The following is a 22686-nucleotide window of genomic DNA, read 5'->3' on the forward strand; positions in this document are numbered from 1 at the left end:
ACTGTATGAATTGAGTGTGATATCTAAAATAATTGTAGTTGCATATTTAAAAAATTAATAGGTAAGTAACAATTAAATAATAGAAAACATAAATAAAATACTTATAAAAATATAATTTATTACGCCTATTACTATCACAACAGCTTTGTACATATTTATATATACATAACAACATAATATTATCTATTTACCTCCATTGTAAAATGGATGTGCCAGCGGCGAATTCGACAGATGTGGATGGACGTAATACAGGTACCATTATGCTATTGCAAAATAGCAAATATTGTCAACGATAGGTAATGTAGGCACAGATGTTACACATTTTTGATAACTATTCCAACGAGTGAGTGAGTCACGTCAGCTTCAGTTCCTCCTGAACTGGCGGTCGGTGAAGTCCTTGCTGAAGGGGCTGGCGTGGAAGCCGAAGTTGTTGCTGTGGGTGGGCAGGTCCCGATGTACTCCCTGCAAACACCAAAATCTTACTATGTACCTATTCTAACAATTACTTTTCAGTTTAACGATTGACGCTTAAGAAGTCGCAGGAGGTGAGTATAGGTATAGGTATATATGAGGCGGATCTCGCCAAAATATGTATATTATGCTATAATTACCACCGGTTCGCTGAAGCCTTGCTCCGAGCTGGTGTCTCCGGGCGGGAAGAAGTCGCTGCGGAACTGGGGCATGTCCTCGATGCCGATCAGGTCCGAGTCGCCCGACAAGTCACTGAAATACAACAATAAGTACACTTAATACACACCAAATCTCATTCAATATTGAAGCTTAAACGAATTCTAATCAAAATGAAATAAAAATGATGATGATGTAGGAGGCAAACGAGCAGACGAGTCGCCAGATGGTAAGCGATTACCGTCGTCCATGGACATTCGCAACACCAGAGGGTTTGCAAGTGGGTTGCCGGCCATTAAGATTTGAGGACGCACTTTTCTTGAAGGTTTGAAGGTCGCATCGGTCCGGAAATACCGCAGGCGAGTTCATTCCAAAGTATAGCTGTGCAATGCAGAAAGGTCGCCATTCATCGTGTGTGTTTGTCTAACCAGAGTAAATGATGAAGTACCTGATGGCATCAAAGTCAGGGGCCTTGAAGGTTTCGTTCCAGATGGGATTGGCGCCTTCCGTGGCGTATTTGTTGGTGCCGGGCGCCGCCAGCCCGGCGCGGTTCAGCCCCGAGTCCACAGAGCCGTACTTCGTCATCGACAGCGCCTCCAGCCGACGGTTTAGGCTGAAACTCGTTTAAACCACGCTCAATGAGTGAGCTCATGAACATATTTTAATTTGTGTTATTTCAAGTAGAAACAGTACTTAGTGTTTTGAAATAAATGTCATATACGATAGAAAACGTGACCAAGGCCTCCAGTAAATTCTAGTGGTCACTTTCCTAGGTATATAATATGACATTTGTTTCAGTTTATGCGTGAACATTATTGTTACCTATATGGGTTTAACAATAACCAATGAAACGACGTGCTGTTTGATGTATAGCAGTCAATTGGCGTACTGTAACTTGAGACTCACGTCCTCGTCCTGACGATGAAGGTCAGCAGCAGCAGCAGGCAGAGGAAGCCGAGCACGGCCGACAGCGCGGCGAGGACGTAGATGGTGATGAGGCTGGCGTCGGAGCTCTCGTCGGGGCTCAGGTCCGTCACGAAGTCCAGAAGCTGCAGCTCGCGCGTACGCAGTGCCATCTGGATCGTGAACAGCAGCTGCGTGTCGGCGCGAATGCTGAAATATGTATGTCATTCAATCAATGGATTAGATATCTTATAACGGTTATTTTTTAGTACCACTTCCTAACGTTCGATTGGGTTCGGTATTGTTAAAGCACCGTAGGTATAAACTGGTGACAATCTCACGGATGAGATGCTCGCTCACATCCGTCTAGTCGTCGAGCGCCACCTACTGCTGCTGGTCGATGTTGACGTTATAAAGGGGGACATAGATGGAAATGTTGGACTTACTACTCGATCTCCTCGGCGGGCACGGGTATGTCGTCGCGAATGAGATGCGCGCGCACGTCGGTTTGGTCGGCGAGCGCGACGCCGCTGTCGTCGGTGTTCGGCGTCACCTGGTCGATGTTGCACGTCATGTCGAACGCCGTCGAGAACGTCTCGGCGATCTGAAACCATGACGACGCTTGTGGTACCATCGCCCACACTGTTAACTGTACCTACATCGGTAGACCTTATGTAATAAGGTCCACCAATGTACAGTTAGGAGTGTTGCTGTTGGTACATAGACGATAAGTAGATAAATAGACTAGGGTTAAGCCTGAGAAAATAAAGATTAAACCGTTGCTGAAGATAAAAAAACCTTAAATAATGAAAAAAAAATAAGATAAAACAGTGTACTTACGAAGTCTCTGTTCGCTTCGATCTCCTCGACTGTGTTAACGAATATGAAGGAGACGCGATTCCGGGACGAAATCAGGTACACCTTCACCTCCGCCACGTCAGTCTCTCCGGCTGAACAAATAAAGAAGTTACTTAACAATAAAATAAATATCCAATAACAATAGTGATATTATCCCGATTAAAGATCTTGTAGAGAAATATGGAGAAAGGTTGGTGTAATAGCAAAAAGGCATGAAGGAGTAATCGAATTCGTTAAAAGATTAATGCTAATGTCTGCCGGAGATATAATTATACAGGCGTCCACTCGGAAGGCGAAAAATTGTACGTATTGGAGAGCATTGGAGAGCCTTGGTGATAGACTGATAGCAACCACGCATGGTTGCGACACTCATGAAAATAATAATTAATTATTATGTTGAGTAATGAGGAAAAAACGAAGAATATATTCTCTACAGAGAAGAGGGATTTCATCAGGATTCGTAGCCACGACGCCATGCATGTTGGCGGTCTGCTGGTTCAGCTGGCAGGCTTTTCATGTTGGAGCATACTGAAGTATCTCACCAGGGTCTGTGGCCACGACATCGAACTCGAACATGCCGTGCATGTTGGCGGTGGGCTGAATCTGCAGCGTCAGCACGCCGGTCTGCTGGTTCAGCTGGAAGGCGTGCTCGCGCACCGTCTCCAGGCTGCCGTCCACTTGCATGCTGGCCGAGTCGATGTCGTACGTCAGAGGAGCGTTCTCAGAGTGGGTCGCCTGGGAAACCATTAATTCTTTAGTTTACATTAAATTAAAGGAGGATGACAAAAACCTTAAGAAGTCAAACTATTAACAGTTCCAGCCCGAGCATAGGTAACCCAAGTAGCATGGAAGTGTCGGCAACATCAATATAGCAGCCAATTAAGAACTTAGAGTGATTTAAGGGACGTATAAGAGTGTCAGAAAAGATTTAAGCTGTATAAAAGGTACTTTACAGACATTATACAGCTCAAGCTGTATAAAATCATTATAAAGGATTCTGCGGAAGCATGGGGTGCTTTATCAGAATATAAACAATCTACTATAAAACTAAAAGTGTTGTGTGAGACTACAAGCTAATTCTATCGTAAAAGCTGTATACAGGCTGTATTGTAGTATCACTTGGCACTTTTAGCTGTACAAAAGTATCTGTCAACTCCGTTTTAAAACATTAAGTGTTGTGAAACACTACAAGCTAATTTTATCGTAAAAGCTGTATACAGGCTGTATTGTAGTATCACTTGGCACTTGTAGCTGTACAAATGTATCTGTCAACCCCGTTTTAAAGCTATTTCTTATGGCGTAATCTTACTCTCCTATAAGAATAGTAGTTGTATAACTTCTGTCTGTAAGGGTATTATAAAACCAAATGAATAAATGGCAGCTATAGTACAGCTTTTTTCTGTATTACTGATAGAGTCGCTTATAACAATCTTTTGGCGTAATTTTACACTCGTATAAGTATAGTAGTGTAATGATTTCTGAAAATAAGTGTATTATAAAACTAAAGGAATATGTGACAGTTAGTCTTCTTCTTCCTCGCGTTATCCCGGCATTTCGCCACGGCTCATGAGAGCCTGGGGTCCGCTTGACAACTAATCCCATGATTTGACGTAGGCACTAGTTTTACTTTTTTAGTTTTTACGAATGTTTTTAATGAATGACAGTTACAGTACAGGTTTTTTATTTGTTATACGGATCTCTAAAGAGAATTATAACTTATGTACGGAGAACCGAAATACAGCCAAACGAATACAAATATTCTATTATAAAGCTTTTTTAATTACAAAGGCTGTAAAAGACACTCCATTTATTACACGGCACAGCTACTAAGATTATAATGCTCTCCAACTATCCTGTAGGCTGTTTAAAAATTGTCGCCATTTTACAATAAAAAAAAAAACGTATTTGTAAATATAATTAAAGAAATACTTGCAAATATTTAGCAGACTAACGCCGTGTTATGATTACCAGCTAAAATAAATTGTTTAGCCTTAGAATTAATATTTATAAATATTTTTGATACTCTAACCTTAAAAACAAACAGTAACTTTACCAATTTTTGATATTTTCCTTATGGTTTCTCTTTGTTATTTTGCAGGCGCGTAAATATTTTGCCAGAAAAGATACACAGGTTCACAATAAATAATAATCCGCACTTACCAATAATGTAAAATTCCATTCAAGTCCTGTATAATATTTACTTTTACTTTTACCATCCACTATAACACTTTATTGTCGCCATTACTATATTACGAAAGAACAAGATTAAGACATTTTAGTTTTTTAAATGATTATTATTCTCTTGTAATTATTTCTTATAACTCATTTAAAACTTATATTCTTATATCGTACTTATAAGAGATTATCTGTAGTGTTAAGGTTCCCTGTTACACCGAAATATAGCTGTAATGCAGCTATAATGCAGCTTATGTATTGCTTATACAGCTACTCTACAGCTCTAATAACGTCAAAGGCTGTATAATTTGGGCCCTTTTTTTACTTATAAGGGCTGTATAAGCGCTTATACAGCCTTTGTACAGCCTAACTGTACAGCTTATAGTATACAAATAAACTTTAATACAGCTTATATACAGCTTGCAATGCTACTTGGGTAAGGAACCTGCCAAAAAGTGCTTTATCGAGCGGAGCCACGTTGCGCGCGGGTCATCTAAATCCTCGTAGCTGAAAGTGTAATCTGTTGGAAGCGGTCTCTGGCTTTTACGATAACGAATTAGCTCTGATTCTATCAGTGATTCGCTTTGATTGTATCAGTGAAATATATATCGTTATCGTCAAGAATTTACGCCATGAATTTGTTTAATACCTCTAAACGACAATACTCGCATAAGTTAAGAGCTTTGCTTAAGCATACGAAAACAATTAAAGCTTCTCATTTTTTACCGACAGTAGGTATATATTGATGTCAAAACTGAAGTTATTCAGTGCGTGTAAACAAACCTGCAGTGTCAGCAGTTCCCTGCCGATGGTGTCCAGGGTTGAGATGCCGGCGGTGTAGAGCCTCCTCACGAAGATCGGCCGTGGGTTCGCTTCCCGAACCTGGAACAAATATTTCAGGTTATTATTGTGCTCTCTGAAAATCTCTTAGTGACCAGCATTGTTGGTACTAAAAACATTACTGGTTCCCCGAATAGGTCTCACAGAATAGGAGACACATTTATCACGAATTATGTCGTAATAATATTTACATTTAATCAGATTGTTTATAATAAATGATAATGACCACTTACATTGACGGTGACGGTGATCAGGGAGCCCTGGGTGGGTGTGGCGGTGGGCGAGTTGCTGGCGGCCACCACCAGCTGGTGCGACGAGGCGACTTCTCGGTCTAGAGCTCGTACGACCGACAACACGTTCGTCGACGCGTCCAGCTCGAAATGACCTTCACTGTTGCCATCTGAAAGGTTTTAATCATTTAGTTGTAATGGGCTAAGAATAAAAAGGATAAAATTGTTAGTAAACGAACTAAACTCTTACCAACTATCCTGTAGTAGATGGGGTAGCAGTCGTCCTCGCAGCGGTAGTTCTTCAAGTCCTCCGCCAGTGGGAGCTGCTGTGTTTCTACATTCACTTCTTGTTCTGTGAAAATGTGTCACGTTATTAACTTACGAAATCGAGTCCATAAGAATCCTACGTAACCGCTTTTGATATTTTGACGCAGGAGGCTATGTCAATTTACGTTGCTTCAGTGGCTTCACAGTGTAAGTAAGTATTTTGAGCAGTGGTATGGAAGATCCTTTAGAAATTATCCGACTGCTAGTTTGAAATAATCAGCTTATACATGAACGCAACACTGAACACAACCACGTTCAGGATGGTGTCCGTAGACCGTGGGCCGGGGTCCACGCCGCGGTCCGTCGCTCTGACGTCACCTACTTACGTGAATAAGTCTTGTAACTAAACACTGCTTACCCATGAACGCAACAGTGGCGGTATCAGTTGCGAAGGTAGGATCAGCTAGCGAGGGTACGAAGACCACGTTCAGGATGGTGTCCGTAGACCGTGGGCCGGGGTCCGTGCCGCGGTCCGTCGCTCTGATCGTTACCTGAATATAAGGAAAAATTAGTTCATGGACTCTCCCGTAGTGCAGCAGTAAAGCCAAGCAATACTGCAATCTATCGTAGTGGAAAGTAAATTAATGTCAGATGCAGAGTGCCAACATTCTTCTCTTACGGATTTGACTACCTACTTCATAAATAGAGGGTGGTGAGATTTGATAGGTATTTGACAAGAAGATGCGCAAACATCAAACATCATCAACATCAAACATCAACATTTATTCAGTAAATAGGCCACAAGGGCACTTTTACACGTCATCATTGAATTTACATACAAGCAAAAATAATAAAATAACAATACATCCACATTTTTATAAAATAAAACTTACAATTCAAACTAATGTATTACAATTACTTAGAGATGTATATGGTCTCTTAATGTCGAATTACATAAAAAACCTATAATATTAATATAAAAAAAAATACACACAAAAACACAAAAAAAATCTACAACACTTAGAGGTGTAAATGTCTCTAGGTGTCAGAACTATAAGATTATATAGTTCATCAAATTATCCTTAGAGATGTATAGGGTCTCCAAGAGTCAAAATCCTGTATAATTATAAATTATAACACATTAATTGAAAGAAAAGAAACATACGAGATCAGAATGAGGCGTCTCACTGTAATTAATTAATAATAATAAAGTTACTATGTATAATAGCTCGTGTTAGCTTAAACAGACCAGTCTCCACAAACAGCACCCGTTCACGAGTATGACGTGTATCTCAGCAGCTCAAAAATGGGTAAACCCCGCTGTAGCTTTAAGACTAAGATAGAAATTGCCGAAGAGATACAAGATATATTATTGCCTCGTGATATTCTAAGGATAATCAGGAGGAATGCCAGCTAAGGCTAGCAGACAAATATGCTATCCTCACTAGGGTGAAGGTTTTACGATTTCTTCAAGGTGTTCAAAATGAAGTTCAAAAGGTATTTACTTTCATATTCATGACTTACTTGGAACTCCCTGACGTCTTCATCGAAGGTGCGCGCCAACCTCAGGTCGCCTCTGTTATCTCCAAGATTATCGATCTCGAAATATTGTACGACTTCGGCTGTTAAAGAAGCAAGTTGATATTTAAATAGTTAATAAGTAATATTGGGCTAGCGTGGGGACTATACGAGTAGCCCAAGCCCTCTCGCGTATGAGAGGAGGCCTGTGCCCAGCAGTGGGACGTATATAGGCTGAAATGATGATGATGAATAAGTAATAAGCACAAATCAAGTGGAGCAGCTGTAGACGACGGTAGAAATAAAAGTTCGTGGAGTAAGATGTTCGCCTCATGCAAGCCTCGATAACCCTACAGGCCTACATGCCTACAGGACGCAAACGCACGTTTTGATCTTTCACAAAACACACACTGACTCTCATTCTGCAGGTTTATTTCTCCAAACGGAAAACGGGTTTCTATATAACAGTGGTTCTTAACCGTTTTATTTAAGGGACCACCCGATTTTAGGGACTAATATTCACTTACGTTAAATGAAGTTATCTAAGATAGGTTATGATTTTAAAGTCGCGTATCATTTCAAGTGCTTCTAAGGACCGCGGATCACCAACAAAGAACAAACTACTGTTTTACAATATATAAAGTACTAACCTAAGCATATATTATTATGTATGTCATACTACAGTTAACTAGTATAATATGGTTAGAGCTACGATCGGCTTACCGTTGCCCACCACGGAGAAATCCACCTCGCCGGCGTGGAGCCCGTCCTCGTCCGTCGCATGCAAGCTCTCCAGGAAAGTGTCTGCCACCGTCACCAGAGGGCCGTTGGCTGACCGTTCCTGTAAATATTATTAAATGATAGAAAGCTTAACCCTTAACAAAGGACGTTTAACATTAGTCCTCCGTATAATTTTCCCGTTGAATCAACGCATTAGTATCCAGTGGCGTAACTAAGTAATATACCCACTCAGATATTTCAAAATTTTACATTAATTTATTAGATACCTACCTTTGAAAGCCGCACAGTAGTGCCGGTGAGAGGGAACACGAACTCAGGCGCATGGAAGTTGTAGGGCGCGATAGAGATCTGGTACCAGTCGTAGGAGTCGAGCATCGGGTCGCCGTGGTCGTACGCCTAGAGATGTTAGCACAATAATGTTTTAGTATTTTAGTGATCAACAAAATAAATCTTATAGAATATAGAGTGGTGGTGGATGATGATAGGTGTAGGGTGTAGGTACGTAACTGCTTTCCGATTCTCTTAATTTTATGAAATTATTACTTAGGGAGGTGATACTTAAGTGGGTTGATAGTTTTAACGACTTCTACGCGGATAAAGTCATGGATGGAAGTGGAAGCTAAATTTTACATAACTTAGAAATTGTAAGGCATAGGTATTGTGTGGGTAAAGAGTAAAGACTGACTCGGCACTCACCCGGATACGTATCTCGTACGTGCCCCAGTACCCTCTCAAGTCCGTGGTCGTCTCCAGCTCCCCGCGGAACTCCCACAGCTCCTCGTTGGGCACGGTGATGATGGTGAAGAGGTCTGGTACATCGACGTCGCGGTCCACAGCGCGGTGCCCCACCACCTCGTACGACACGCGCGAGTTGTTCGTGAACGGCTGGTCGCGGTCGTGCGCGTGGATGTCGGGAGACAAGCGAATACCCTGAAGGTTTAAAGGTTCGTGAGCGAAAACTGGGGACATCACTAATGTAAAGTTAGTTTGTAATTCGATATCGATTTACATTCTAAAAGTAAGTAATAAGTAAGATTAAGCAGCAAATATCAATAGGTATATATAGGTGTCGTCATGTAGTCGTCCATTGGATATAAGCGATGTTGCAATGTCCTCGGGATGATGAGTCAGTTAAGCATTGCTGCAATTTCAACGCAAAGGAAACACCTCAAAGGTAGCTCATTCATTCCATATCCTGCATGTTCTAGGGACAAATGTCAAGTAAGGCAGCACTTACTTGGGCAAGTCCTATATCTGGTTAGTTCTTAAACCTACAATCACCTTTCACAAAGCGTGAGTTAACGTAGTTGGGGACAGCGAGTGAAAAATTTAAATCCCTTTTTCCGGCATCGGATCTCTATTTAGTATTTACCATCAAATGACATTAAGTGTAGTGATTTCATTTTCAGGCGGACCTCCAAAGGTATTTAATCACATTCCTAGTGAATGAAAGGTTCAGACCTGAGTAAGGCCTTCTGAAATGGTCCAGGTCGTCTCGTCGGGTGACGGAAGCTCCGGCGCGTTGTCGTTCACGTCCAGCAGGATCACCAGCACCTCGATGGCCACGGTGTTGTGGGAGCCCTCTGGAAACATCAGGTGAGATATAATTATCATCTTATAGGTAATTTTCAGAAGTTATCGGGGGATGATAGCTTACCTCCTTCGGAGAAAAGGTTATCGATGAGATTGAGGAAAATCCTATGAGTGGGCTCGTCTCCGTCCCTGAAACCAAGTAATATGACATTAACAGATGTCTGCTGCAGAACTGAAGCCGAATATATGTAGGTACTACTTACTTGATGGACTATAGGTAGTTGGACAAAATAATACAAGTAGTTATTTACGATACAAGTGCGGAAAGTAGGAAAATTCGCAACTAGTGGTGATAAATTAAAACACGACCGAAGGGAGTGTTTTAAATCGACACGAGTTACGAATTACCTATTCCAATGTGTATCGTACAAGGTTTTACAGTACATAATATGGCCCTCTTAATTTTCGACATAGGAACGGGAAAGTTAGCACCATATGTACTGTAAATATTTAATTTAAAATTAATATCCCTTTGGCTGTGTTTTAGTTTATCGCCACTCGTTGCGAATTTCCTACTTTTCTCACTTGTATCGTAATGTAAATAGTACAGTAAATACATAAGTTATTTTTTTTACATATTAATAATACAATAGTGACATAATAAACAGCTTTTCGATCCGATTCGATGCGTGACACAAAGCTGGTACAGTACGATATTTAGTGTAGTAAATGAAGCAAGTTGTTGTATGGAGACCTTCTTTCTTCTTTCCCCTAGACCGGTAGTCCCATTTACTTGGGGTCGGCCCTCCTCGTCCGCATCCTCCACTGAGCACGATTCCGTGCGGCGTTGGTGTCGATTTGAGCTTCTTTGAGGTCTTTCTCGACCGTCGTCAGCCAAGTGGAGGGTGGTCTTCCATGGCCGCGTGGCTGGGTTACAGGCAGGTTCAAGGCCAGTTTTACCGGGTGGTCTTCTTCGCGTCTTTGGACGTGCCCGTACCATCTAAGGCGTTTTTCTTTGGCTTTGTCGATTATTGGCGCGACTCCAAAACTTCCCCTAATGTACTCATTCCGGATCCTATCTAGGAGTGTGACGCCAGCTGACCATCGTAGCATACGCATTTCGGTAGTGTGTAGCTTATTAAGGTGACTTTTGTTTGTAGCCCAGCACTCCGATCCGTACAAAACCGCGGGTCTTATTGCTGTTTTGTACAGTATTCCTTTGGTCTTGAGCGGCATTTTCTTATCGCACATGACTCCTGTGAGCTGTCTCCATTTCATCCAGCCCGTAGTGGTCCGGTGAGTAATATCCCTATCAATTTTGCCGTCGTTGGACACTATCGAACCTAAATATTTAAATTCCGACACTCTGGGTATTGGCGTGTCTCCTATCGAGATGTTGATAGTTTTAGGGTCTGTTAAACCGTCAAAGATACAGGACATATGTTCGGTTTTCTTCCTACTTATCTTCAAACCGTTGGCTTCAAGTGCTTCTACCCAGGTATTTAGGTCTTGTTGTAGGTGGTCGACGTTGTCCGAAATTAAAACCACATCATCTGCATAAAGTTGTTGTATGGAGACCCATGCATTAATTTCTCAGTCGATGAAATTTAGCTTGGTTATTGTATAGTATGAGCCGAGACTAACATTATAAATATCCAAAAAAAAAACACTCCTAAGTTAGGTAAAAACACAAATCTGATTATATATTGAACCGAGTAATTCCTCAGTCCAAAATTATTTTACAAAATAAGTTATTTGTATCAGTATGTGATACTAGAAAAAAATCTAAAAGTTTTGTCAAACATGAGAATATTTTTAGGGTTCCGTACCCAAAGGGTAAAACGGGACCCTATTACTAAGACTTCGCTGTCCGTCCGTCCGTCCGTCCGTCCATCCGTCCGTCCGTCCGTCCGTCCGTCTGTCACCAGGCTGTATCTCACGAACCGTGATAGCTAGACAGTTGAAATTTTCACAGATGATGTATTTCTGTTGCCGCTATAACAACAAATACTAAAAATAGAATAAAATAAAGATTTAAATGGGGCTCCCATACAACAAACGTGATTTTTGACCAAAGTTAAGCAACGTCGGGCGTGGTCAGTACTTGGATGGGTGACCGTTTTTTTTTTGCATTTTTTTTCGTTTTTTTTTGCATTATGGTACGGAACCCTTCGTGCGCGAGTCCGACTCGCACTTGCCCGGTTTTTTTATGATACTTCCTTTTTTTGACGCTCATTTTCATCGGAAAATTGCTCTGTCATTTTTTTCTTATTATATGATCTTAGAATATAATTTGGCGCAGTGGGTAAAAAAAATCCAAAAAAATGCGTATCGAAATGTGTGTATTATAGAACTATTAAAAACTGAGAATGGAAAATTTTTAGATTTTCATTTTGTAGGTATAAAACGGCAATAAAATGGCATTCCAGTGAAAAAATTAGACTGAGCAATTTTCCGGTCCAAGACACGCCAAAAAATTTTATTTTATTAATACTGGCATTTCTGCTGGAATATTTTTTTGATATTTCGTATATTGTTGCAATACGTTACATGAATATGTCTGGTGAAGAAAGTTTGAACGGAGCATTTTTCCGTAAAAAGATATTAACGATTTAAGACTTTAGGTATTTACTTTAATTCTATTATTATTATTCTTTGGAAATTTATACAATACTTTTTATTTATTGATACTTTATCATACTGTAAAGTTTTTTCTGGCTGAGGAATTACTGCGGGGTCCACTACCTTTATTTACTACACTAATTTGAAAATCCTGTTTCCTAAGAAGTGCAGGGGACTATTGAGATAAACGCTCGTTGATGTCTTTTGTTGTGTCCCGAACAGTTGCCGCCCATACTTTATTCAATATCATTAGGTTGTTAACCTTGCCTTGTATTTATATATTACAGGCTGCTCTTTTTGTTCGGGAACATCCATATTTATTTACAGTAAAACAAGACAAAAAAACACTAGAACACAGTATAGAAATAAACTGCTATTACCAAAGACTAACTTAGAGATGTGTAAAAATAGTCCCCAATATAAATGTATTTTAATAACAAATAAAATTCCCAATTATATTAAGCAAGAAACTCGAAACACGGTATTTAAAAACAAATTAGTAAATTTATTAATTGATAAATGTTATTATTCCGTTAAGGATTTTCTTAATGACAATAGTTCATAACGTCTATTTTTTGTAATATTAATATGTAATTGTAGTGATCCAAAAGACTCGAGCTTTACTATTGAAATAAAAAAGGCTTTTAGCCTTTTAGGCGTCAAAAAATGACCGAGCCCTAAAAAAAGGCTCACAGGGCTCAGAGTCTTTTGGATCACTATGTAATTGTGATTTATAAATGAATCCCAACTTTAGTCTTTAAGTTAATGTTGTGTGCCCTTACAGGGTGTCATGGTCTGACTTGTATTTTATTGTAATTATTGTATAACATCTGGATTTACTTATGTACATGACTTTACAACAAAATAAATGAAAAGAAATGTTCTACTTATAGTTTTTGTTGCCTTATAGCGACCAATATATACCTAATATAGCCATTCTGACAATTCTGACCTGTCCAAGACGGCGTCGGTGGTGAATTCGACGTACACGCGGCCGGTGTCCTGGTCCACGGCGAAGAAACGCCGCAGGTCCGGGTCGATCACGTAGTTGATCTGGTAGCGGACCGTGTGGTAAATCGCTGTAGACAAAAAAAACAGTTTTTAAGCACGTAACAAATGATAAGATTGATAAGTCACCACTCACCGCTTGCTGCTGCTGCTGTGAAAATATCCCTCTCACGCATGTATATGTATTGTGTGAGCAGTGCAGATGAGCTCACCTTCTCCTGGTCCTGGTCGGTGGCCACCAGCTGCACCACCTCGGAGCCCTCGCCGGCGTCCTCGTAGATCTCCACCTCGACCTGGACCTGCTGGTAGTGCTGGATGTGTGAGCGGTGCAGATGAGCTCACCTTCTCCTGGTCCTGGTCGGTGGCCACCAGCTGCACCACCTCGGAGCCCTCGCCGGCGTCCTCGTAGATCTCCACCTCGACCTGGACCTGTTGCTAGTGCTGGATGTGTGAGCGGTGCAGATGAGCTCACCTTCTCTGTCCTGGTCGGTGGCCACCAGCTGCACCACCTCGGAGCCCTCGCCGGCGTCCTCGTAGATCTCCACCTCGACTTGGACCTGCTGGTAGTGCTGGATGTGTGAGCAGAGCAGATGAGCTCACCTTCTCTGTCCTGGTCGCTGGCCACCAGCTGCAGCTGCACCACCTCGGAGCCCTCGCCGGCGTCCTCATAGATCTCCACCTCGACTTGGACCTGCTGGTAGTGCTGGATGTGTGAGCGGTGCAGATGAGCTCACCTTCTCTGTCCTGGTCGCTGGCCACCAGCTGCACCACCTCGGAGCCCTCGCCGGCGTCCTCGTAGATCTCCACCTCGACCTGGACCTGCTGGTAGTGCTGGATGTGTGAGCGGTGCAGATGAGCTCACCTTCTCTGTCCTGGTCGGTGGCCACCAGCTGCACCACCTCGGAGCCCTCGACGGCGTCCTCGTAGACCTCCACCTCGACCTGGACCTGCTGGTAGTGCTGGATGTGTGAGAGGTGCAGATGAGCTCACCTTCTCTGTCCTGGTCGGTGGCCACCAGCTGCACCAACTCGGAGCCCTCGCCGGCGTCCTCGTAGATCTCCACCTCGACCTGGACCTGCTGGTAGTGCTGGATGTGTGAGCGGTGCAGATGAGCTCACCTCTGTCCTGATCGCTGGCCACCAGCTGCACCACCTCGGAACCCTCGCCGGCGTCCTCGTAGATCTCCACCTCGACCTGGACCTGCTGGTAGTGCTGGATGTGTGAGCGGTGCAGATGAGCTCACCTTCTCTGTCCTGGTCGCTGGCCACCAGCTGCACCACCTCGGAGCCCTCGCCGGCGTCCTCGTAGACCTCCACCTCGACCTGGACCTGCTGGTAGTGCTGGATGTGTGAGCGGTGCAGATGAGCTCACCTTCTCTGTCCTGGTCGCTGGCCACCACCTGCACCACCTCGGAGCCCTCGCCGGCGTCCTCGTAGACCTCCACCTCGACCTGGACCTGCTGGTAGTGCTGGATGTGTGAGCGGTGCAGATGAGCTCACCTTCTCTGTCCTGGTCGGTGGCCACCAGCTGCACCACCTCGGAGCCCTCGCCGGCGTCCTCGTAGATCTCCACCTCGACCTGGAACTGCGTGTAGTCCGGCTGCGGCTCCTTGTTGTTCGTGTCCGTGATGTAGATCGATATCTAGGTCGGTTTCAACATAATTAAGAAATTAAAACTAATATGGATAGCGCCATTTCTTTTTTAACAGACCGAAATTAATGAAACGTTATCATATCTAGTTAATCTCTAATTCATTTCCCGAATCGCGCCGTAAATCCACAATCTGATTAACGATTTGTTGAACGCTTCACCCCCCACCAACCAACTGCTTAAAATAGACGGCTAAAAGTGGTTAAGGTCCACGGCCGTAGCAAGATATATCACTCATATATAAATTTGACGCACTCGAGTAACTACAAAAATCCCCTCTTGGGCTCCCGGACTACTGCTGCCCTCCTAAGCTAAAAGGCCGTATTTTCAAAGAAAACTATAATGCAAATACCGCTTTTTAGCTTAGGAGGGCACTGTAAATATTATTGTACGAAGAAGCAAAGTTTGTGTTTTAATTTCAAATTTCATGCAGTTCTTACCTGTTCAAAAAGGTGTCAAACAGATTATTATTGTGAGTAAGTCGAGTCGCGAAGAGGCTGTTTACATATATGGTAAACACACCTATAGTGGACATGATATTATATGAAACGTAAACCACAAATTCAGTTTACAAAGTTTTCAAACTTTACGTACTGAGCAAATTGCTGTAACATACGGACGCACAGACATCACAAAACCCTACACCGGCCTAACCCTTTTATTGACAACTCTTACATCTCCCGGCGTCTCCCAGAAGGTAGGGTCGTCGGGGCAGTCCTCGGGGTTCTCCTCGTGGCATCTGTCGGTGGCAACCACGGTGTAGTACAGGTACTCGCGCGGCGGGATGTCCGCGTCGATGGCGTGGTTCAGCCCGACTGTCAGCTGGCCTGTGCGGAAATCTATGTTCACAAGGTCTTCCGGGGTGTCACGGATTGGTCTGAAACAGTTATGTAGAAAATTGTTTAGCGTTGGTGGCCTAGCGGTAATAAGACGTGTGGATTGGAGGTATTCGTATGTTGGTTAAAAAAAAGGTTTAAGTAGTGACATAAAAGAAGTAAAATTGATTGAACGGCGAGCGAGAAGCGTCTCCTTTTCAGATTGAGCAAAAAGACTGTCCGTATGTTCGGCTGTCCAGCTGTTCTTCCTTTGCCTTTCGTTTTTCAACTGATTCTCGTGAAATTTTGTGATCAGTTTGGATAAATACCTTTTCAAAATGGCGGTAGGGCTGCGCCGCTAGTGTTGAATAACACTAGGAGATCGAGGTTGAAGATTAAGATCATGTCTTTCAGAAGGTCCTTCGAAACAACTGCATTATTTCATATATTTAATCTTTGAAATGTTTTCTAGGAGAACTTCACGTTAGGTATTTATGTTAATTATTTGAAAGAATGACCCCCGCCAAGTTTCTTGCGCCGATATCTTCTCAGAGAGTAGGGTAGGGTTAGAACCGATGGAAGTTTTTGACATTCATGTACTACGCTAAAACTGAAAATAAAGACTTTCACTTTCAGCACTCACTGGATGGAGTAACGCACTTGGTTGTAGAGCGGGCCGTCGATGTCGGTGGCCAGCACGGAGCCGATGACGCGGCCGGTAGCGTTCTGCTGGTGCTACAGTACTGACAGAGACAGACTCACTGGATGGAGTAGCGCACTTGGTTGTAGAGCGGGCCGTCGATGTCGGTGGCCAGCACGGAGCCGATAATGACGCCGCTGGTGGCGTTCTCGCGCACCAGGAAGCTCTGCTCCAGCGAGCCCTCCGACCAGATCGGCCAGTTGTCGTTCATGTCCACGATTATGATGGTGAAGGTCACTGGGGAAGTTAAGTAGAATTAATAAATTACTGAGTACCTAGTATGAGTATGAATATGCGTGAGCGTAGCTCTGCCTTTGCAAATTGGTAAGAGGCAAAGGGGGCGTCCATTTTAAACGTTTTTAGGGAATGACGAGGCTGGGGAAAAGTGTAGGTTGGGTAGTGTTGAAAAAGTTGGAACGTAAATAATGGACGCCGCACCCTTACGGAAGAGGAAAACATAATCTGGTTCAATGTCAATATTAACACGACTGTCAACAAAACCAGATTTTGAGATAGGTATCTGAGGTTGTGGAAGTCTTTAATTTAACCACATCCAATCATTATTTCAGTGTATTGAATGAACTTCAAAATATGGCTCACTCTCATCTGAGTCGTCCCCGATGTAGGTGTTCTCGTCGACGACGCGCACGGTGAGGTACAGCACCTCGAACTCCTCGAAGTCGATGGTGACGTTGTCTCGGATCTCCTTCACGAGGAGGTGGCCGTTCGCCGAGCCCGTGTTGCCTTCGTTGTGGACGGTGACGATCTCCACGCAGCTGTCAAACAGATTATTGTACGTGTGTGTATGTGTACGTATAATTTACAAAATTGCATATAACAAATTAGTTGAACTTATCATGACATAATCTTCATGATAAGTGAACGGGATTAATCATAGTAGAGTAAAATAAATAATGTGTCTGCAAACTTCACGTAATGTTATTAATTTACGTATATACTTTATATAGGTACGTTACGTTACAATAGGAAATGTCTGTTTGAACGCTTCCCTGCGATATACAGGAGAGGTTTCACGAATTGTGACTAACTGCTAGGTCAGTCAACTAGACTAGACAAGTCGTTAATATTTTGTATAAATATAATTTCTTAGAGCACCAACTCAACTGATGTGTATGATTGTAAATAAATAAGTAAAACTATCTAACTATAACGCTTCTGAGCCCGCTGACACACAAACGGACGAACGGACATGTTATGTCTGTGTATTAGGTTAGTAATGGGTAGGGCTCCAATTGTCACCCCTGGGGTAATAAAAAAATAAAAATAAAATATTATGGGACAATTTTTTTACACAAATTGACTAAGCCCCACGGTAAGCTCAAGAAGGCTTGTGTTGTGGGTACTCGGACAACGATATATACATATAATATATAAATACTTAAATACATAGAAAAACAACCATGACTCAGGAACAAATATCTGTGTCATCACACAAATAAATGCCCTTACCGGGATTCGAACCCGGGACCATCGGCTTCATAGGCAGGGTCACTACCCACTAGGCCAGACCGGTCGTCAAAATCGTAATGGACCTTATGATGGAGCTTATGGTGCTGGATGGAGTCGGTCGTAATGAACCTTAAAATGGTTTATCTCTACAATATGCCCCTGGTTACTTGTGAAACTCGATGGCAGGCGTCTCTCGACCCTGCTTGGTGGCGTAGGAAGTTTCCCAGTCGATCTCGAAGCGCAGGTAGGCCGTGGTGTCGGGGTCCGTGGCCGTGATTTCCGTGGTGATCACGTAGCCTTCCGGGACGTTTTCCTCCACATGGGGACTGCCGCGGGGCTTAAAATAAAATTATCATCAGAGGGGAATAGAACACTTAAGCAGCGGCGACCTAAGTTGATGGCGAGCAGGGCAATCGCGAAGTCTTCGCTCTTGCAAGGGCCTTGCGCAACAACCCGAGCACTTTTTTTATTGGGCACAAAATATAAGGACATCGCAAAGATCTGCCGCCCGGAGCTTCGTAATGATTAGGGCCGCCGCTGCGACTAAGTAGCCCAGCGACAAAATTATCACTCGCTCATGCCAACAAGCTAGTTTATAGCACCTTTAGATAAGAAAATAGATCCACTGAGAAACTAAGAAAAATGTCAACCTGCCCGTGGCATTGATTGAATGGAATAAATCACTCACCAACCGAAGGCTCGGTGGCGTGTTGTTGATGTCCAGAATATTGATGGTCAGCATGTTGGTGGCCGTGTGGTAGGGGCCGTCGCCGAGGGTGTCCACAGCTCGTATCTAATACCAATAAAGTGGGATAATTATTTAAATCTTATGTGCTTTTTGGTTAAGTATTTCCATTTGCGACAAAGGAAATTGATAGTTGATAATCAATCTTGTATTACCTAAAAAGTTACGAAGAATATGGGTGAAAATATATATTTTCTGCCGACGGATAAGTCTCAGTATAGTCTCAGTTAACAAAAGAGTTTCAGAAGGCTAGTATCCCATAGTCCCGAGTTAGAATCTTTTAACTGAAAGACAATTTTTTACATTTTTCTTTACGTTGATCAAGCCGGACCTGATTTTTAGACCTGCAGACTTAGGAGAGGATAAAGTTGTTCTCAAAATAGGTGACAGGAACTGTCGCTGGATCTTATAGATGACTTTGCAATAATAACAAGTTACGATTGTACCTGAATGTAGTACTCGTTCTGCCGGTGGTAGTCGAAGGCGTCGTCGATGGAGACGTTGATGGCGCCCGTCGCCTCGTCGATGCTCAGGAATTCTGCAGCGTTTCCCATCAGAGAGTGTCTGGAAAAGAACCATCGTTTACTTTATCGTCAAAAAATGGCACTCACTCAACTCTGTTTCCATTACCTGGATCATTAGTCCTGGCTGCCTCTACGAAGTTCACTCTGTGGGACTCCGTTTCGAAGATCGATTCCTCGTGGTTACACTTGATCAGGCCAATATAATTGGAGATTGAATATGCTTCTGACCGCACCCAGTTCATGGTTCCATACCTAAGTAGGTAGGTACGTCTAATTACTACTAGCGTCACAGGACGGCACTCACTCAACTCTGTCTCCAATATCTCGGTCGTTAGCCCTGACGGTGGTCACATAGAAGCCCGCGCCGACTGTCTCCTCGAAGTTCACTGTGTGGGACTCTGTTTCGAAGATCGGCTCCTCGTCGTTCCAGTTGATCAGGTCGATGTAGACCGTGGCGATGCCTTGCAGCGACGAGTTCATCCTGTCAGTTGCTACGACCTGTCACAAATAACGAATTATTAGTTCAATAGAACCGCCAAGATAGCAATGTTTCATCGGAACGAAAAGTAAAAATATACCGAGAACAAAGTCACATGATGAATCATAATTTAAGTAGGTACCAGTGGCGGCGCGTCCATAAAAGCCGATCCCCACCGGCTTGCCTGTTTTTGGACATTTGAGCAGAGTTGTAAAGGAAACATATATGTAAGCCAAATTAGCCCCGGCTTGCCTATGGATATGTTTGACGCGCCGCCACTGGTAGGTACCTACCTACATACTTTTAATTCTTTGTTGGGAAATTTCAAAGAAAGAAAAAAATTATGAATTCTGGACTTTGGAGCAACTTACTTGAATCTCAATATGCTGGAACTCCGGGACCTCATAGTCCAGCATGGCGTGGTCGACGGTCCCCATGATGAAGGTCTGCTCCTGGTAGCCGACCTCGGGCGCCACGTAGAACGCCGACGCCACGTTCTCCGGGTGCACGCTCACCAGCCGCACGTCGTATTGGGCGTTTTCACCCTACAGAGCAAAGGTTAGTGGATTAAGCAAAGGGGTGTCCAAGTTTACATACTGAAGTTAAAAAGCTTTACAATTCTCAAGACGAGGACCCGTTGCAAAAAATACAATTGACACAGTGATTAATACAGAACTATTCAACTTTCCATCTGCAACCGAACCTGAGACAACTGACAAGTATCCAATGTATCTGCCTATGTGAAGAAGATGGTAACTGAGTTATACAAACAATATTGTTCTTCGGAGTCAATAATTTACCAGATCCCGATCGTAGAAGCCAAACTGCTGGTCTCCAAAGTTAAGTGTGAGCGGCGTCTCCTCTGGGATGCTGAGGCGGTACTCCTCCTGCATCGGCTCCGGGAACTGGTCGTTGATGTCGTTGATGATGATCACCACGTTCGCTTCCGTTGCGAACGTCCTGCACAATTATATGTTACTGATCTATTTCACTTTACCTATACCTATTCAGTCATTTTCAAATAGGTTCTCAAGTTTTTTTTACAACTATGTACTCCAATTGAAAAGGCTCACGAATAGGCCCCATCCCGGTGCGAAACCATTGCTGTACACAGCATAACAGTAGTGGAAAACGTGTGTCATCACTGTCATTCACCTTTAAATTAGTGACGGAGTTAAAAGAATGCGCAGTGAAAGCAACTTAGAGTCGTTGCTACTCAGGGTTTAACTCATTTTATCAAGGAAATTGCCAATTACATCACTCATTGTCCGCTGCTGTAACGTTGGAAAACGATCAAGTGGAGAAGTATTCCAGACAGAATGTTTTTTATAATTCACCTGTAGCACACACCGCAGAGCTTACCTGTTATCATACTTGTAGGCGACCAGCGTGAGGCGGAACACCTCCCGCTGCAGCGCGTCACGATCGATAGGTGCCACGTGCAGGATGCCGCCGTCGCGCCCGCCCTCCAGCGTCGTTATATTGAAAAAATCGTCTGCAAGACAAGGATTGCCTTTTGTAAACATGGGTCAAACAGATCACTGTGTTATGTCTTTCCTGTAGACATACACAAGAGTTAAGGGCTATAAAGGTTAATTTTCTTATTTAACCCTTATCCACGTGAAAAGGTCCTCCTTTTATTTAAAGAACTATGATAAAATCATTACTTACATGCCCAGAAGCTGTTAACTATTGCCCACAGGAGAGAAAACTAGCGTGTTATCGCGAACAGCACATTTTTCTTTTTCAGGAGGACCTTTTCACGTGGATAAGGGTTAAATAAGAAAATTAACCTTTATAGCCCTTAACTCTTGTGTATGTCTACAGGAAAGACATAACACAGTGATCTGTTTGACCCACATAATTGAAAAAGTTCTGTTGTGGCTAAATGGACATTTTCTGTGAAGAGGCCTGGGGCCTAATTCGACACGTACTTATCTGACATTTGAAATCCACTTCATATCCTCAGTTGATTGTATCGCATGTTCGTCGAATCGCATTCTATCGCAAACATGCGATCGAAAAAATAAGTAAGAAAAAATCAACTTTGTTTTATTACTACTATACGGTTTATTATAACTTTGAACTCGGGGTATGTCGGTTACGTCGGTTTGGTTTCGTTGTCACCTAACTGTGGATTGCTAATGTCAAATTTTGACAGGTGTGGATACTATCGCTAGACTTTTTTGTCCATGGGCTTGGGCACCATCTTGGAGTTTTTGACGTGCGAAAGGGTATTTTATAGCATAGAGTAAAGCTTTTTTTTTTTAGTATATACGTTTACAGGAATTAATGACATCTTGTGAGCGATAGATGAACTAACGCGCTATTCACGGTGCGGCGGCGAGTAGTGGAACTATACGTGACAATTTCCATCAATCAAAAGGGGACTACACTGTTGATGGTCGATAAAGGCTATTATTAATTGAATTTTAACAGCACGAACGCCTTATTGACAAGCGTTATTTTTGTTAAACCCACACCTATACGTCAAATAATGCTCGCTCCACACATTCACCTATGAACGCTCAAAAATGCTTATTCACGTTCATAAACCAAGTTGTACTTTAACCATATTTAGAAAAGTCCGTTTTTTATTACTGGGTGGAATTAGGGATGAAAATCCCGGAAAAAATCAAATGCTTATCGATCATTTCACAAAATTTAGTTTTTCCGGTTTTTTTCCAGTTTAGGATGACTCATGTTAGACCGGGCTGTGGCCGGACCGGAGCTTCCGGAGCTTCGTTTTCTATGCAAAGCGTTATTTCATCACCATGCAGGGCTCGGGAATGGCACGGTGCGGGCCCGGCCCGGTCTTGCTATGTGCAAAGCCCTGACCCCCCGGAGTTTCTTCACAATTTTCACTATGATATTGATGCATCAAGGTGATTTGTTTACAGTACCTATGTTTACAGATGGCCTACCGCAAAACGCGTTAATCGAAATTTCGTTGTCTGCCTCTCTGTCGATCGAATGGCCAAG

General features: G+C 42.9%; 1 protein-coding gene across 1 annotated transcript in view; it reads right to left on the minus strand.

The window, feature by feature from the left end:
• Positions 1-98: 98 nt before the first annotated feature.
• Positions 99-22686, minus strand: part of LOC134806155 (cadherin-23-like) — a 68033-nt gene continuing 45445 nt past the window's right edge. The window contains exons 9-37 of the mRNA XM_063779441.1: positions 21067-21199; positions 20505-20664; positions 20076-20249; positions 19531-19724; positions 19149-19266; positions 18646-18750; positions 18125-18294; positions 17088-17263; positions 16550-16724; positions 15648-15849; positions 14822-14963; positions 13267-13393; positions 9817-9881; positions 9621-9742; positions 8856-9089; positions 8430-8555; positions 8142-8259; positions 7425-7522; positions 6319-6451; positions 5884-5985; positions 5637-5803; positions 5347-5445; positions 2931-3123; positions 2371-2480; positions 1977-2134; positions 1534-1740; positions 1076-1240; positions 612-723; positions 99-462 (exon numbers count right to left, since the gene is read on the minus strand). Coding sequence (XP_063635511.1) covers positions 364-462; positions 612-723; positions 1076-1240; positions 1534-1740; positions 1977-2134; positions 2371-2480; positions 2931-3123; positions 5347-5445; positions 5637-5803; positions 5884-5985; positions 6319-6451; positions 7425-7522; positions 8142-8259; positions 8430-8555; positions 8856-9089; positions 9621-9742; positions 9817-9881; positions 13267-13393; positions 14822-14963; positions 15648-15849; positions 16550-16724; positions 17088-17263; positions 18125-18294; positions 18646-18750; positions 19149-19266; positions 19531-19724; positions 20076-20249; positions 20505-20664; positions 21067-21199 — 4184 coding nt within the window. The 3' untranslated portion in view covers positions 99-363. The remainder of the gene's footprint in view (positions 463-611; positions 724-1075; positions 1241-1533; positions 1741-1976; positions 2135-2370; positions 2481-2930; positions 3124-5346; positions 5446-5636; positions 5804-5883; positions 5986-6318; positions 6452-7424; positions 7523-8141; positions 8260-8429; positions 8556-8855; positions 9090-9620; positions 9743-9816; positions 9882-13266; positions 13394-14821; positions 14964-15647; positions 15850-16549; positions 16725-17087; positions 17264-18124; positions 18295-18645; positions 18751-19148; positions 19267-19530; positions 19725-20075; positions 20250-20504; positions 20665-21066; positions 21200-22686) is intronic.

Source organism: Cydia splendana, chromosome 2 (assembly GCF_910591565.1).
Source record: "Cydia splendana chromosome 2, ilCydSple1.2, whole genome shotgun sequence".
Lineage (NCBI taxonomy): Eukaryota > Metazoa > Arthropoda > Insecta > Lepidoptera > Tortricidae > Cydia > Cydia splendana.